This window comes from Strix uralensis, chromosome 9, assembly GCF_047716275.1.
Source record: "Strix uralensis isolate ZFMK-TIS-50842 chromosome 9, bStrUra1, whole genome shotgun sequence".
Classification (NCBI taxonomy): domain Eukaryota; kingdom Metazoa; phylum Chordata; class Aves; order Strigiformes; family Strigidae; genus Strix; species Strix uralensis.
The window spans coordinates 10727847-10744205 of NC_133980.1; the positions used below are offsets into that span (position 1 = coordinate 10727847).

The 16359-nt window shown below is 38.1% G+C and overlaps 1 protein-coding gene across 2 annotated transcripts in view; it reads left to right on the forward strand.

The window, feature by feature from the left end:
• The first annotated feature begins 73 nt into the window (after positions 1–73).
• LOC141947458 (uncharacterized) overlaps positions 74–16359 on the forward strand; it is a 124999-nt gene continuing 108713 nt past the window's right edge. For both annotated transcript variants that reach the window (XR_012630136.1, XM_074878618.1), the window contains exons 1-3: positions 74–307; positions 7083–7171; positions 8410–8550. Coding sequence is in view for 1 of the 2 variants with exons in the window: in XM_074878618.1 (XP_074734719.1) it covers positions 165–307; positions 7083–7171; positions 8410–8550 (373 nt within the window). In the remaining variant the exon portion in view is untranslated. The remainder of the gene's footprint in view (positions 308–7082; positions 7172–8409; positions 8551–16359) is intronic.

Consider the following 16359-nt stretch of genomic DNA (forward strand, 5'->3'; position numbering starts at 1 on the left):
TAGGCTTGGCCTGGCGGGTCGGGGTGTGGGGATAGGCAGCCGGGCTGAGGGGCACTGAGCAGGCCATGCGGCAGCAGCTGAGGGGGCAGAGCGGCTCCCTGTCATGGCTGCGTTTCCCCCGCCATGTCGGTTATTTTTAAAGCCCCGGTGCCTAGAGTGAGGGGATGGCGGAAGGGCGGCTTCCCCGGGCGGGGGCAGGCGGCTCCTGGGCCGCGGGGCTCGCCCGCTCCGTCCCTCAGACGGAAACGGCTCCCTCCTTCTCCCTGCTAGGCAAAACACACCCGGAGTTCTCCCTCCTCACCTGCTGGTGAGGGGCAGGAAGGGGCGAAGTCGGGGCTGGTTAGCGAGGGGGCAGCGCTGGGGGACGGGGAGCGGCGGGGCCGGGAGGGGAGGGGGGAGGACGATGGCGGCTGAGGGCTGCCCGCGGGCCCGGCCCGCGCAGGGCACGGGTGGGTTTGTGTGGAAGCCCGCAGGGCGCTGAGCGCTCCGGCTGCCCGCGTTTGAGGCAGCAGTTCTGTGAATCCTTCAAATTTGTCGCGGAGTCTTAAAGGTGTATGATTTCTAGAGGGGAGGAAGGCGCGTTTGGAGAGCATTGGGAGGAGATGGGCAGGGTGGTCCTGAGGGCGCCACTGGAGAGGCGGTGCTGTGGTATGCTGCGGTTCATAGCGTAGCGATGTCCGCAAAAAAACCTGTCGAGGCTGATTTAAAGGTTAGTGCAGTCCAGGCTAAAGCAGTAAGGAAAATGTTATTGTGCAAACCGATTCAAAGAAATGATCAGTGATCATGCCCATTGCTTTCATACTGTTGTAGAAAAAAATATTGATCCTTTTAATGATCTTCTCAGGTTTTACAATAATCTCTTCATCGGTATTTCTTATGTAGGTAAATAATACAAAGTATAAGCAATAATTTGTGCCAACTTTAATGGGTTTATGTGTATCACTTCTCAAACTTGTTTCCATAGTGATTATATATGAACAAATGGAGGCAGCGCTTGAAAAACACGACCCTTCACTTGACTGGAATATTGTAAATTGTCTAGAACTGTCTAGAATATCCTTAAAGGGATTTTCTGAAAGGCTAAAGGTACATTAGTTCTTCCTATGGTAGCATATACTGGGGCAATATCATCTGTAGAAATAATGCAACACTTACAAATATCCCAGCTAAATTATGTAAATGCAGCCCCTCTGTCAACCCACCGTAATGCTCTCAAGTTTTGTCCACCCATGCTTGAGGATGCTTCTTATATTTGCAATTTTGACGGTGCCACAATAATAACCAGAGGCCTTTTAAAATGGACGATAGCAGTTTGTGTGGACCCATAAACCTCTAGTTGTAAAAGAAACAGGATGAGCTGAAGAAAGAACATAAACACAGGTTTGGGCTGGCACAGTTAGATTTCCTGTTAAAAATGGCTTTAGGTCTAAATGGAAGAAATAATACTATGGAATATTGATTTTATTAAGGATCTGGAATGTTTATTAAGAAAGCTGTAGAATGTGTATACTTTTTAAGTATTGCAATTAAGTCTTAGCATATTTGCAAACCTAAGTGGAAAAGATTTCTTGATATGTGGGAATTTCAGGAAGGTAAGCTGTTATTTTCCACAGACTTTAAATGTCTTTTTAAAAAAACATTTGTCATCTCAGAAGCAAGTATCTAGTTTATCTTTTCCTGTAAAGAAAATAGTGTTGTTTCAGATTACCTGTGTATTCAAACCGCTTTGAAAGTTTGGTTTGGACAAAAGTAGTTTTTAACTAACAAGGCTTTTCTTAAGGATAGTTATAGGAGAAATTGTTCCCCTTGCTCTAACTTGCTGCAAGTCTTCTTTTATTCCACTTCACCAAATTTAATCCTGTTCAAAAAAAACCCTGAAAACTCAGAAAATGTTTTTTGGCTGTTAATTTCAATCAAAGGACAATTTAAAAAATTTATTTTGTTATTTAGTATCTGCAATAACAGCATCTGAGAGTCTCTTGATCAGATGCCAAGATTTCTTTATGCAGACATTAGGCAACTCTGGTGCCAAACAGTGCTACCTGCCCCCCAGAGCTCCTGGTCACTGGCCTTTACAGCTTGAAATGTCCCTGTCTCTGAGGATTTTGTTCATCTGTGATTTACCTGATGCTTGAATATAAAGAAAAGTCTGTGGCACATTGGTATCTCCTGTCACGTGGTCGTGGCAGAGTTTGGCAGAGATTGACACATCTGATTAGTTGGCCGTGTTATTTGCTCGGGTTCATCGTTATTTTAATCCACTGCTATAGAATCAGATAGTCTCCAGTCAGGTGGCCTCTCGTCAGATGCTCTCTATTTGCCTTAAGTGTTGTATGACTGGAACTATGAAATTATGTTTTAAGAAACAAATCATCAGTTCCCATGGTAAAGAGATTCATATGGATGTTCCCCATCAAGGCACATGAGGAAAGGAATCCAGTGGTTCCTCCAGTGAAAATCATTGACTTGTTTCACCAAATGAAAACAGGAAAGACATTTTGTTTCATTAACTTCGGATAAGCAAAGGGTTGGAAACACTGAATCAGTCCCCTCTTTTTGTAAAACAAGATAGCAGAAATCCAGGATTGTTGTCCTAGCAATGATTCAAACTGTACCAGAGGAAAAAATTTTGACATTTTGTGCTCTTTAAAACTTGTGTACCTGAATACAGTGTTTGAGAATTTTCTCTTTGGTTATAGTAGGGCAAAAAGCCATTTAATTTGTGACCTCATACCTAATTTATATATTTGCAGACTGGTGGTAACCATGCTCTGTCTGGGATTATTTGTGTTCTGAACATGAAACATTGTAGTGAGAGGTATTGAAAGGTCAGATTTTGTAACTGACAAAAATCTTGTATCGACACTGGGATTTGTTATGGCCCCTTGGCTTTAAACCTTATTAAGCTTTACAGTGCAATCTCAACTGAAAATTTGCTCCTTAAGGACCAGGTTCATGTTATCATCAGGCAGAAGAGATACCAAATAATATGTCTGTGCTACCAAAGGTGGGATCCATGGCCACATTTGTATATGCACGTAATATACTTCAGTAGATGTCTTCCCAACAGACAGTCCTAGTGAATCATGAGCTCTTTAGTGAGAGTGAACATAATTATACATTTATTAACGGGGGGTAACAGATGGACTAGCTGGTTTAGCAGCTGGGTTTCCAGTCATTATTCATGTAGATTGAAGTAAAGAATGATGTATCTAAAGAAAGCAGTAGGAGCTGACACCTCCTGAAACTGAGCTCTAGTTGAGCAATCCCTGCTCATCGATATTCTGGCAAAGGCGATGTCACAGTTTGCATTAGGAAATTTCAGAAATCTCCTTTTAGAAATCTCATACCATGATTTGAATTCACCATAAAACTGTCATGTACTTCACAGGAAACCTGGAAGATCCCGAGTTCCTCTCCTGCATTTGCAAGTCTGATGCTAGAGTACATACTGTATATTATTTGATTGTCACAACTAGCAGGGCAAAGAAAGTAGTTGTAAACAGACAGAGTTTATTCACAGTAGGTCACGTTAAGGATCAAAATGATTTGTTAGGGTGTTGTTAGCAAGAAGTAATGTTTTTCAATTCATCATTCCCAAAGGATCCTGCCTAAACAAAAGCGTGCTTCCTCAGATGTAGGAGTGGATAGGAAAGATCCTGGAAGATCTCCAGGGCAGAGAGAAGGTCCAAATTCCAGGAGTCCCATGTTTGTTATTTAGAGTCATAGGGTTTCATTAACACTAATTTACGCTTGTCTTTGCCCCGAAGTTATAATCTAAACAAACTAAAGAATAAGAATTTATAAGATGCAGTGTTTTTAATGCACTGAGAAAGCTTGCTTTGTATTGTTTAGTATCTCAGTGTAAATTGAAATCCACATTATGATGGCTTTAGGCTGCTAGGCTTGCTTTGTCATTCTTTTTTAAAGTTATTTTACAGCTTTGACAGATATTTCTACTCTCTGTAACTGTAATCAAACTTCTGTTGTGAAATCTCAATGATGTCCTTGTTGAGTGAATTGAAAGTATGTCCAGACACTGAATTTTCTTTCCCAGTCCAAGTTTTGTGTCACTGAATAGTTGTGCACTAGGCCAATAGGAACATTTTTCAAAAATGCTTAAAATGATTTAGGAGCCAAGCACTATAGAAAGCCAGTGGGATTTAAGCTGCTTTAGTTAATTTAATTGTCCCCCATGCTCAGTCTATTCAAGATATCCAGACTTGTGCAGAGGATACAGGGTGGGTAGGACCTTTAGCTGACCAGCTGACTCACTTGTCTGAAATGTATGCATGGTGGTTTGTGGCTTGTGCTCCCTAACTGCTTCGAGCACAAGTCTCCAAGGAGTGTTCCTGCTTCAGTTTTGCATAGTTTTGTTTCTTAGCCTAAGTTCTCTCATTCCCAGTAAGATTTTTTTTTTTCGCTGAAGATATTAATTTGTTAAACTGTTTAAGACTAATTTAATTGTTTTTTAAAGAAACAGCAAAGTTGTATGAATTCCATCTTTCAGGTTACTCATCCATTAATTAATCACCTCTTAGAATTTGGAGCTTAAATTTAGACTTGTAGTGACCTTAGTGCCTTCAGAGGTCTGACATTATCTGTTACATGTTTATTATTCTGGATAACGAAGTTCTCTATGAATTTTTAAGAAATATGGCTTCTCTTTTATACAGTGGGAAAGTTCTTGTAGCCTGCTGCTGAAAGGAAGTGACAGAAATGTTCCGGGGCCTCAGAGGAACCTGGGATTCTCAGCCCTGTCTCAGAGTGTCAAAAATCTAAAGAACTAAGGAAAAGTACATACTTCTGATTTTTATAATAGATACATATAGTTTCATCCAGTGGCCTTTGAACTTGTGAACAATTTCCCATACTTCAGTTAGCATTACATTGGGCTTCTAATAAAAAGCTAGTGTTAATTTTAGAAGATGGGTATTTAATTTCTTAGAAGAAGTATGTAAATTACTGTTAATGCTTTAAATGAGTATAAAGTATAAAAACTATCATATGGGATCACTTGTGGTGGTCTTGTGATTTTAGTAACTATTCCGGTAATAAGAAGAATATTGGCACAATAAAATCCCAACCCAAATACTTGAAGCAGAAATATACTTTTCTATAATTTTCTTAGTCATTTAGTCCTCTGCATGCTATAAAACTTGATAGTCACAGTTTTAGGTCTTGAATGCTCTCCTTGATTGAGCAATGAGATTCTTTCTTGCAGTTTTTAAGGCTTGTAGTCAGGTCCAGGACATGCAGTCAGCTTAATTCTGTTCTCTGTTGTGTTAAAGATTCCCAGTGAAAGCACAGTTACGTAATTTTAGCACTGAAATTTATTAGAGACTTGCAGTTGACTTTTATTGGAATAAGAGCTCTTACTGCACTTCAGTTTTCTTTTCTGTAAAGTGGGGGGGATAGTAGTTGCCTCAGAGGTTATGTGTCAGCAAATGCTTGAAAAATGTGGAGATCAGTAATGGTAAGAGGCTTAGAAATCTTTGATAGAAGTTACATGCATACTTTCAGGGTAGAGTTTGTTCTTTCTATTACAAAGGTAAAGAAAGCTAGGGAGATTAAGCAGGTGGCAGCTGCTGATAACATCCTGACAGAGTACTGTGGTTACATTTATTTTTTAAGTCAGTTGAAAGACTTCTGCACTACCATGAAATAGTGCATGTCATATATTTCTGTGAGACAGTCTGCAAAGAACATTTTTTTCCAGTTCTGAGAGAAAGGTAAATATGATCCTATGCATTCTCTTGAAGAAAACATTTTTCCTTCTGATACTGGTTAACCATCTATGTAAGTTATTTATTCTCATGGTTATTCAGTTCGGAATCCACTGATGATGCTTGAGGTTTTTAATTGCTGAACGGATTTCAGTTGTTTAATTTTTGGAACAGCCACTATAGGCAGACCTATAGTCTCTTTAATTTTGAGTTCGTTTCCTCATTGACAAAAAAAGTTGAGGGCTATGTACTTAGGAGGAGGAACTAATGCATGTGAATCAAGTTCAAGATGAAAACACCAAAAAGGCCTAGCAGTTCTTTGATTTTACAGCGGTATATACACAGAACCATGGTTTGTGGTAAAAAAATAATAATCTCTAATGTATGTTGTAGATATGCTTACCTTGATAGATGCTCACTGTCCTGACTGATGGAACCAAGTCATACGAGACTGTCCTTCCCCATCCAAACTGCACTTTTAGACACCAAACACACTGCATTTCAGAATGTATGTACAGTGCTGTGAGTTATGAGGGCCCATCTCAGATTAGTGACCAAAAAAATGCCTCGGTTTTATCCACTGATACAGCATGGCACGGAAAGCTTTGGTGTGAGCATCTTATAGGCCCTTATTGTCAGAATATTTAAAACATTTACGTCCCTAAACAGAGTAAGATATCATAGAAATTACTTAATTGTTCTTTAACAGAAGCATTTTCTGTCCATATCCAGCCTTGTGTGTTAACTGAAGTCTCTTCCTCCTTTTCTAGCAGACCATTTTAACCTCCAAACCAGTATTTTGCAGTTTATAGAGCTTGTTACAACATGTAAATGTTAACAATAAAGATAAATACTTTGTCATTAATAAAATGAGCTATGTAGTCAGAATATTTGCCTCAGGGTAAATCTTAATTTCTATAAACTGAAAGTTTTCTACTGAGCTTTACTTTTTGTAAGAAAATTGAGACTATTCATTTCTGCAGGTAGCTGTAGCTCAGATTCCTTGAGTTTTGTTTCTGTCACTGATACTGGCTTAATACGAAATTATAGATGAGTAATTTCAGCTTTGTGCCCTTGTTTCACCTGCCTGTAAAATGGAAATTATAATCTCCCGTCTTTCAAGGATCTCTTAGATTGTAAACTGTTCAAGTCTGGAACTGATTGTTTTATGTGCTATGCTTCAGCCTACAAAGCAGTCAGTTCTGGGTGGGAAGCTGAGGTTCTACCTGCGTAAAAGTTGGAAAAATTAATCAAGATAAACATTGTGACTTGTTTAATAATTTTGTTTGTTTGTTTTAATCCTGAGATTTTTTTGGATGAAAAATATAAATATTACAAGGCTTTTCTCTTTAACAGTGTTACAGATGGATGCTGTTGTCAGGATGGGTCTGAAGTGTGTGTCCCTGAAGCTGAAGCTGCCAAGTGGGCTGCTAAGAAGCTGTCTTGTAAGTGTTCTGCTCTGTTGTTTGGGGTTTCTTTTTAGTGTTAGGAAGCCTCTGTAGGCCAGTCTTTAGTCCCAATTGTTTGTGCTTTAACCCATCCCAGAATGCTATTATATATTTTGTATGCTAATTGAATACTGCCAGAGGAAACAAAAACGAACATGTAAGGTGCAGGATAGCAGGGAATTCATTCTTCTCCTCTCAGGTTGCACCCAGGAACAGCTGCCCATGTTTTCCTGGGGTCCACTGACACAAGCAAGCATGGACATCCACTGACACAAGCACAGACAGGATGCAGGTGATCACATTATTTTAGCCAGGAGTGACTGTGGAATTGCTTGTGCTAGTCTAAGGCATACACTTTAACATGCTGTGTCACAACAATTGGAAGTGGCCAGAAACCTTTGTTCTTTACACAGAAGGAGACAGAAATGAGAGTTCATGCTGAATTAGAGAAATATATTGATTCATTTATTTCATGCATGTGTTGAAAGTGATTAGATCATAATTTACTGACAATTTTTGGAAATAAATATATAAAGAAAATACGTGTGCCTATTCAAAGTAGTTTTATCTTGTCATAGGTACTTTAAGAGCCTCTGGTAATAATTGTGTCTGAGTATTAAGGAATTGTTTATTTGCTATCATAGTCAACATTTATTTGTAGCTCATTCTGATTAATTCAAAAGTAGCAAAGTCAGGAAAACCCTCATTTCTAAGCAGGCAGATACTATAGTATGCAGTAACCACCCAGTTACTGGTATTTTTTCTCTGCTTGCTCTTTTGTCCTCTGTAGCTTGTGTTATCATTTCTAAATATATTCTGATATACGCTTTTCCATGGGTTATGAGTCTACAAGATCTTATATGACATTATTCCTTTTATCTCAGCAGGAATTTAACAAACTGCTTATTTCATTTATGTGTTAATAACAATTAAAGACTCTACGTAGAGTTTCAGGACTTCATTTGGATGTGATATTTTGTGCATCTGAAGCTCAGAGTTTTCTTTTTTTCACATTTCTGAACAAGAAAGCTGAGTTATCACAAAGATTATTTTACAGTTTATTACCCAAAAGGAGTTCTCTGATTTCTTTTACTATTACTCATTTGCATTGCTAACATTCAGCTCTTCTGGGAATACAACTTTGTACCCCTGGGAGCATACTTTTTTTCTGAAATCACATTGGAACTGTGTTTGTTAATTTACATCACATCAGAATTATCTTTGCTAATTTACAGGGCAAATGAACTGTGTATCTTTATGCAGAAGGAAAGAGAGAAAAGTGAGAACTGTAAAGGACTGCTGCCTCAGAGCTGCTGTTGCCATAGAGCTGCTAACGAGGAAAAAAACTGCAGCATGGATTTCTTCTGCTGTGGAAGGTAAGATGAGGGCACAGCAAAGACTGTAGGAGGGGGAGGGGAGGCAGAGGGAGGGAGAAGAGGAAGAAAGTCTGCGTCCTTGCTGTCTAAAAAAGGAAATTCAGTTTCAGTGTTCATGAGCAGAACTGCTGGTGCAGAAGAACAAAGCTATCTCAGTTGTTTAGGGTAGCAAGAGTGATGAGCAAGCAAGCGCACTCCCATGCTTTCAGGAGGATATACTGCAAAGAAAGGAGGGAGAAGAAGAGTGGCTGTCGTTTAGAAAATACTCACTGCTGCCTCAAGATAGCTGCCTTTTGATACTACTTTGGCATTAATATTGTTCCCCTGGGTACAGACAGCTGTGAAAAAGCTCAGTAGGTAGATAAGCAAGAAGAAAAAGTGGCGGTAAAAAAATTTAGCATAATTTTGAGCTGATGAATTCTGTCTGTATGTATTAAAATGTGTCAGTTGTTACCGTGCAGTGCTGTGAAACCTTTCAAAATGCAAGTGAAATTATTTTTTTTTTCTGGTAAGATTGTTACGATAACTCGATCTGTTATCAAACATTTATCAATGATCTTTCATCTTCTTTTATCTAAGTAGATGTCTTTTGAGTGAAAATGTATAATAAATAACTGAAATGTAAATATTAGATACTCAAGAATACTGACTGCAGAACTGACATTAGATATGCTTTCTGTGGAATCTTTTTAATGATTATTGAAAAATTAACTGCAAAACACTCATCCAAAAGCTGCTGCTGGTTCTACATTTGTCTAGCATGTTATATATTGCAGCTTTTTACTATCCTTCACCTGCTCCTTTTCTCAGTCTTTTGGCTCTTTTTGAGATGACTGAACCCACATGCCCTGCACAGCAAACCCAGCACAGCTGCCATGTTTGCACAGTGGGGCCTTGAAAAGAATGAAACAACCTTTAGAGGCAGTGATAACACTATTTTAGCTATGTTGATAATAGTATGCTGAAATTGCTTAACCAGCTGTAGTATTGAGTGTGCTTGGATAGAACAGCCCTTCCTTACAATTTGTTGTTTTGCACTTTATCACCATTTATCAAATAGTGTTTGGTGATTTCTCCTGGAGTCTGAAGATTAGGTCAGAGTGAATTTCTCCTATACCAGCCAGTTAGCTTGATTGAGAATCACCAATTCAGGCTGTAAATAAATAAAAATAGATTAGATTAGGGATTCACATTTTTTTTTTAGCATTATTCTCTCACTGTGAAATTGATATTCTTTGTGATTATAGCATTTAGCTCATACATGCCATTTCCCAGTCATGAATGGCACTGGGTGAGGTATATTGATCATGTTGCCATTTCAAAGGTATGTCATGAGGAACTGGATGTGTAAGTGTATTTTTACTAGTCAGACTAATTTTGTCAGACTCATTAGCTTCAGACAGTTTTTCTGCGGTCTTCAGAACCATTCTTTTTATTTACTGCAGTCTCCAATGCAGTCAGTGGTTGATGACATCCTGTTAAGATTTGTGTGGGTCCCTTGAGCCAGCGCACATGAAGATCAAGTCTTAATCCATGATTGAGGCAACCCCTGGCAATACAAGTTATTGTGATTTAGTTCAATGTCAGCAATGCCATCTTCTGCTCTGAACAGTTGTTAATATTTTGCTGGAGTGAATAATTGTGTTAGGACTCAGTTCCACAGAGCATTAGGTGCTGCATTTCAGAAGAGTTCACTCAATTTGTGGATCAAAACAGTTTGGGTTCTTCAGGGGTCTGAAATAATTATTTAGACAAGTATGACTGTATAATAAACACCTCTGTGTAGAGTAACTGGTCAAGAAGGAATAGATGGTCCCTATGCAGACTAAAATTTAGTTGCTTTAGATAAATATTTAGTGGAAGGTTAATGTTGTGGTCTTAGATCAATTTAATGTAGTTCTTCGCTGACAAAAACAGGTAGCCAGAAGCACAGTGTTGCTAATTGACAGGTTATTCTCACAAGTTTGCAAATAGTATGTATATTCATTGGTTCCAATTGATAGTGGCTAACATGTACAGTGAAAAAGAGAAGAGGTACAGTAGGGCTAATACAGAAATGTCTTGGCTGATTAGCTGTGTCCAGTGTGTGAAATGGAGTGCAGATGCATTATAACCTTCATATACATGCTATTCCCATGCTAGACTGTCAGCTACAACCAACTATCAACTTTAGTGAAAGCTTCAGAGGTGTCTTGGTTATCTTATGGTAGAAAAGTAACTTAATCTGAAGTTAAACAAAGCAGAGGAGTTGTCTGTAAATCTACTAACCTTTCCATACATTTGTATGTAAATCTGAAGAAAGAGGCGATCTTGCAGTTTATGCTTGTTTTTCCCACTTCTTCCATCTGGCTTGTATTGTGGGAGTGGTCAAGAAAATAAGGAAGTATGGCAAAGCATTGCCCAGAACACTCTAATGCCTGTATTTGGGCCAGGAAAGAAGCTATTAAGCCACTAGTGCTGTTGTGGTTAAGGCCAGGACCTGCACCAACTCCCAAAATGTAAGAGCTATTTTGAGGATTAATGCTGCCCATAATTACCTTTTTCTGCTTGCAAGGTGTTACACTGCTCAATGTCCATCTCAGCCTCTTCCAAATAGTATCAATTTTCTACACCATGGGCTTTGGCTGAGTGCTCCAAGGCCTGATTTTTAGAAATGCTGAGTACCCGCAATGCTATTTAAAGTTAATGGGAGCACAGGCTTCTCAGCAGAATTTAAAATTGGGCCTCTGTGCTCAAACAAGAGATTTTAGTTTAGCAGTCACAAGACTGCTTAAATGATCAGTCTGAATTCTAGATACATTCTAGAACTGGTTTTTTTTGTTGTTGTTTTTTTATTTTTTTTTTTACAAAACATATTGACAATACTTGATTGATTCCTGGGAAGTTGAGGTATGTCCCGTTATACCCCTTGGTTTTTTTAAAAATTTTGTGAGCATTACTACTCTTTTAGTTAATGTACAGCTAGTAGAACAGCTGGCACATATGAATGAAGAGAATTCAGTTACAATAGATTTGCTTCTCTGTGATGCTTTATGGCGTTAATCTTTTTTCTGTTGGATTGAATGGCAAGGAACTAACTTCTGCTGACATGTTTAAGGGTTAGAATAAGAAATAAAACAATGTTCCTTTATTGTTTAAATTTCTTTATGTGTGTCTGGTGGATTTCTCAAGGTACTGAACTATAGTGTTTTGAGCATGTAGTTCAAAGTCTTTCTTTAAACATGCTATAGCTACCCCTGTTCTGTTGATGAGCATGATGTTCCCCCCTTGAAATCAGTAATCCGCCATTCTCGTCTACCCCAACTCTTTGTGGTTTTTTATAGTAATCTAAGTTTCAGTTAAAAATATGACCTCCCTGGATAAAAGGTGCATCCTTATTCATTCCCTGCCTTAATCAGTTTTGTTTGTTCACTCACTTGTTTTTTGCTCATATAATTATTTTTTTGTTTCAAGCCAAGAGGTCTGTTAGGGCTCCTGTAATAACTACATCCCATGGAAGATGGAGAGTCATCCACTGGATTCATACACGTCTCATACAAGATATTTTGGGTTCAGGCTCTTCAGTTTTAAAACAAATATACTTCTTTGGCATGACTCTGGATTCTGGGGGGAATTCTAATTCTCTGTGACTCACTTTGAACTGAAACAGCAAGGTAAATGGTTTGCTGCATGAAGCCAGTAGTTTAATGCCTGATCTTCAACGCACAGATCAGCACTGTCAGTATTCATGGTAGAAGAGAAAAGAATCACTATCAGGTTTATAATCCCTGTTACTCCATACTGATAGGAGTTATTCCTTTGGAGCTTGTGTTTGGGTTTTCACTGAGCAGCAGATTGAAACCAGTTCAGGAACAGCAGTAATATTAGTATTCATTGTAGCAAGATGCCAATTAGGAAAACCTTCTTCACTCTTTTCTCCTTAAAGCAGCCGGCCTCTTACTTTAGAACACAGTAGAAACATTATGTTATTAATTACATTTTACCAAATGAACTTCACTTAAAGCTTAATTAAAACTGTGAAAGCTGAATTATACTAATGTAGTGTTGTAAACACAGCAGAATTAGGAGTTGTGTGTGAGTAGCTGGTCACGGAATTGAAAATACCTATCCCCTTTGTTTTTTTAAGAATATCTGAGGAATTTGTACATTGGATTTCATACAGCTTTGTCTATACAATGGCCATGCAGCGTTGTAATTTCTAATTCTGTAGCCACTTAGACCCGTTCTGTCCTCAGAGCTGATACTCCTAAATTGGGAGCAGTTATCTTGCTGGATGAGAAACCTGAGAAAACAAGGAAAGAAATGGGTTCTTATGTCTTATCAAATGCCAGTGTTCATTGTTAATTCTCCCCATTGTCTATTGTCAGGTGTCTGTACATGTCCTACGACTAGTTAGGAGAGCTATGTGAATTTAACATTAGAGGATAATTGGAATTATTGTGTGTGATTAAAAAGTTGTGTTGGAATCATAGCAAAAATCCAATAGGCCATCATAGTAAAGCTGAGGATTTTTTCATACATTAGTTAAAATACATATTTTGTCTTATTGCCACAGATGGAATGAATGAGAGTATGTTAAATCCAGACATCTGCAGAATGGCCATCAGGTGGCTCCGGATCTCAGCAGTATCATGAACAGAGGTTTAATTCAGACATATTTTTATACCCCAGACTCCTAGTTCTGATTATCTGTATCAGTAAGAATGCAATTTTTCTGGTGCAGGACTAGCTATTATTTTTTATGTCAATGAAATTACACTTAGAGCATTATTTATACACCTTGCTCATAATAAGTAACTGGCAAATTTTGATACTCTATTGATAGAGCTTAATATTTAAAACAGATTGCACAGATGTGGTGTTTTTATCTACAGTGTTACTAACCCAGAAGAAACGCTGAGCGTTAAACCTACTAAACCTTTCCTGGCAATCACAAAACCCTAATTTGGAGATCGTAAAACCTGTGGCAAAAAACCTGCCACCTGCTGACCAAGGAGGAAAGTACTTATTAAGCACCGCGGTGCACTGGATAGAGGTCTCCAGCGTCATTCCAGCCATAGGAGAAACTGGTAGTTTTGCAGAGCTCGTCAGCAGCAGATCTGAAAAGGCCTGGTCAGTAGTTTTCTGACAGCATATTTTTCTGTCAGAAAGTGCTGTTTTGTTATAATTAAAACTTTCTGTGGGAACACGTCAATGAGAAATTTAAATGTTCCATTCTAAAAATATCAGAACATTCTGTTTCAAAATTTTTAGACTGGAACACTTTGATTTTTATTCCAGAATGATTTTTTTTTAAAAGTAATTATTTTTGCACATTATCAAAACAAGAAGTCAAAATTGAAATTGTCATCTTTATATTAAACATTAATGAAACCTCACATCATCACTGTAGCATGTGGTAACTTCAATGCAGTCAAGAACCTAGGAGTCTTGGCTTTTAGTACCCTGCTCTGACCACTCAGTCTATGTCTCACTACTTATGGTCATGCGCTGTGGGGAGAATATGTCAAGAGTGTGACTATCTTCTCATTTGGATGAGGGAGATGGACATGGAAAGAAAACTTCATTTTTCTCATCTTTGCATCTTTATTTCTTTTATTGTAATTTTTGCATGAATTACTTAAATTGCTACAATAGTTTAAAGAAAAACTGTTTTGAACTTATACTCCTTTTAGTAATACAGCATACACAAAGAGTTCCCAGTTATAGCCAAAATCACACCAGTCAATATTCAGAAAAAAGAAGAGAAGTAAACAACTAAAGATAACTCTCAAGGCTTTCCTTTGCCTAGCTTTGTAAGTTTAGTACTTATCATGTGCTAAAAAGAAAAGATAAACTTTTCATTGTATCCTTCCAGGAAAGGAATGAAAGAAAAAAAAATGCAGGATTTGATTAGTGGTAGATTCAGGAGTTATTATTTTTATATCTTTCCTTAAAATGGGGCTTCAGCTAAGTTGTGTGACTTCTTAAAGATTGGTAACTTTGTTTTCAGAAAGAAAGGAAATACAGTGGTTCTGATTGTGTATCACCACTTATGACAAATATCTATCTGTCTATCTAATATATGTCTATATGACAGCCAATTACACTGTGTTAAAAAAAGATGTTTAGATGCACATAACCAGGCTAAATTTATACTCACAGGGACACTTTCTAATTTTCAACTTCATGACTTTTAAAATATGATTTTAATGTGGCTTTTAATGCAATTAGAAAAATGAAGAAAAAGAAATTGCACATGCAAAATCAGTGATTCTCGCTCAACATGGATTATCAGAAGGTTTGAGTTCTTTTTCTCACAGTGTAGTTATCTACCATGTGAGCTGGGGAGGTAACTTAACACAGACGCTTGTTTACCTCTGTAGGAACCAGGCACGGGAGAGGGGAAGTGTGCCTACGCTGTCAGGGGATGTTTAGATTCAGGAAGTATGAGTTCAGTTCTGTGATTTGTAGGGGACTGTCCTGTTACGATTGGAGAGACCCTCCTCCACAGGTCTTTTGCTTTTCATTTTTCTCCTACCTCCCCTCAGTTCCTGTCCTTTTTTGCTTCTTCACCATGCTACCTTCACCCACTTCTCCATCCCATTCTTTCTGTTTCCATTCTTGCCACTAAGTTGCTGTTTTCTTTTGTTCTTTTTACCCCTTCCATATTGTTCCACCCTGCCTCTGCCCTTTCCACTTCTGTGTCTTCTGACCTTTCCTTGTAACTATCTTTTCTTTCAGGATCCTCCTGAACCTTTTGTGCCAAGACCTCCTGATCCTGTTCATCCATCTGTTTCACATCCTCTAAGTAGTCTTCATCTATCTAGTTCTTCCTCACCAGTGAGGTGATGGCAATAGAAGCATAGTACACAAAAGAAGGATGCGCTCCCAGCTGTTGAGTGTAGAGTCTTGATGCCACAACAATCCCAGCAGTTGGAATGAACAATTTCAGAGAATATCCTTTCTGTCTCTGTAGCTATGTTGGAGGATACTTATACTGTGGTTTCAAGCAATGTGGTCTTTTTCAACAAAGTCAGTGAAATGTTACCATTTGTAGCACCTTACCCTTTCAATAACCTTTTATGGGACCAGATAGTGGTTCAAACTGGTGAACTGCTCTGGCATTAAAGTATTTATTTATTGCTTGGTGTTTTTTCAGCTGAATAAGTTATTGGATCCATTCAGAGGGAAAATATAGTCAATTTGCCAGAAATACTTGGTGCTTTTTAGCTAACGTATCCCACCAAAAACCCAACTTTTGGAAGATACCCAGAATAGAAAATTCATTCCAGTTTCTAAAGTATGCACAACCTAATAATGGAAGAAGGCAGACAAATTTTAGGTAACTCAAGTGTTTGCAATTTTGTCATCTGATCTGTAATATTTGTGCACCTCTGCCACATGAATATCTGTCAGTCATACTATGGCATATATTAACATAATACCCATAGGGAATAACAAAGCTGCTTTATTTGGGATTCGTTCAGCTGTCCCTGTTATCTTACTCAGCAGAACAACCTGCTATGATAGACTGGTGGTAATATTAATTTGTTTAAAGAAATTGACAGGTAAAACATATTCCTTTATTTTGTTCATTAAAAGATTCACTCCAGTAGATTAGAGAAATATTATTTCAGATATCTAAGAAAGGCATCCTTGCTCTCTATTGGCTTGCTTTTGTCTTACCCATATTTGGTTGAGATTCTTCATGTAATCTGTGACATTCTTTGTACCATTGCTTTAAACATATTCAGTGAGATATGATGCAGTGATTCACTTTGTGCTTATAGCAACTTGAGGCAAATAAGATACAATTTTAACTTCTGC